General features: G+C 26.8%; 1 protein-coding gene across 1 annotated transcript; it reads left to right on the top strand.

Moving 5' to 3' along the window:
• Positions 1 to 440: 440 nt before the first annotated feature.
• Positions 441 to 855, top strand: LOC108754407 (cytochrome P450 4C1-like; the record flags this gene model as incomplete). Its single annotated transcript, XM_018496656.1, has 2 exons — positions 441 to 620; positions 690 to 855. Coding segments are annotated over 2 exons (344 nt in total), but the record flags the coding sequence as incomplete, so codon positions are not given.
• Between the last annotated feature and the right edge of the window lie 57 nt (positions 856 to 912).

Below are 912 nucleotides of genomic sequence, written 5' to 3'. Positions count from 1 at the left end.
GTAAAATTACGTACGTTAAACCAAACTCTTATTGTTATTTATAAATTTATTTTATTTCTAAATATATTATTCAATATCTTAGATAGCAAAGTAATGTTTCGAAAATATTGCTATTAGACGTAGCTTTGTATATAGATATATAAGAACTAAGCAAGATTTCCATTTAAAAAATTCAAAAATTTCTATGTTTTTATTAATAATGCTTATATTTCCAAAATAAAACATTCCAAATATAAAACTACTATATACATATAACAGCATAGAATATTTAAAAAAAGAACAATATTATTCAGGAAATTAAAATAATTATTACATTTTTTTATTAAACAAATTTTGTAGACACTCATTCCTGCATTGTATTAAATAGATACTCAATTTAAATTTTCTTATGATGTTTTTAATTATTATTTATAAATTTTATTTTATAATATGCTTTTCAGAATCATATGTAATACCTGCTAACACCGTCCTGAATATTGATATTAACGGAGTCCACACAGATCCCAATTATTGGCCAAATCCAGAGGTATTTGATCCGGATAGATTTTTACCCGAAAGGACCCAAAATCGTCACCCTTACTCATATATACCATTCAGTGCTGGGCCACGTAATTGTATCGGTAAGCTATAATTTTATAAGCTGTACTCTTTTATATATACAAATTATATAAACAAATATTAAATTATAGGCCAACGATATGCTATGCTGCAAATGAAAATGATAGTATCTTCTTTGATACATAATTTCTACTTGGAACCCGTCGATTACATAAAGGATGTTCGACTCCAGGCTGATATCGTAATTCGTCCTCATCCACTTCGTGTACGATTTGTTCCTGTTTTGCAAAATTAATACAAACAATAATAGAAACAAATCTTTCTTTCCATGCAGATACTTGTCGCTTTTTTTTG

Source organism: Trachymyrmex septentrionalis, unplaced genomic scaffold (assembly GCF_001594115.1).
Source record: "Trachymyrmex septentrionalis isolate Tsep2-gDNA-1 unplaced genomic scaffold, Tsep1.0 scaffold8, whole genome shotgun sequence".
NCBI lineage: Eukaryota > Metazoa > Arthropoda > Insecta > Hymenoptera > Formicidae > Trachymyrmex > Trachymyrmex septentrionalis.
This window is presented reverse-complemented; position numbering and strand designations above follow the sequence as displayed.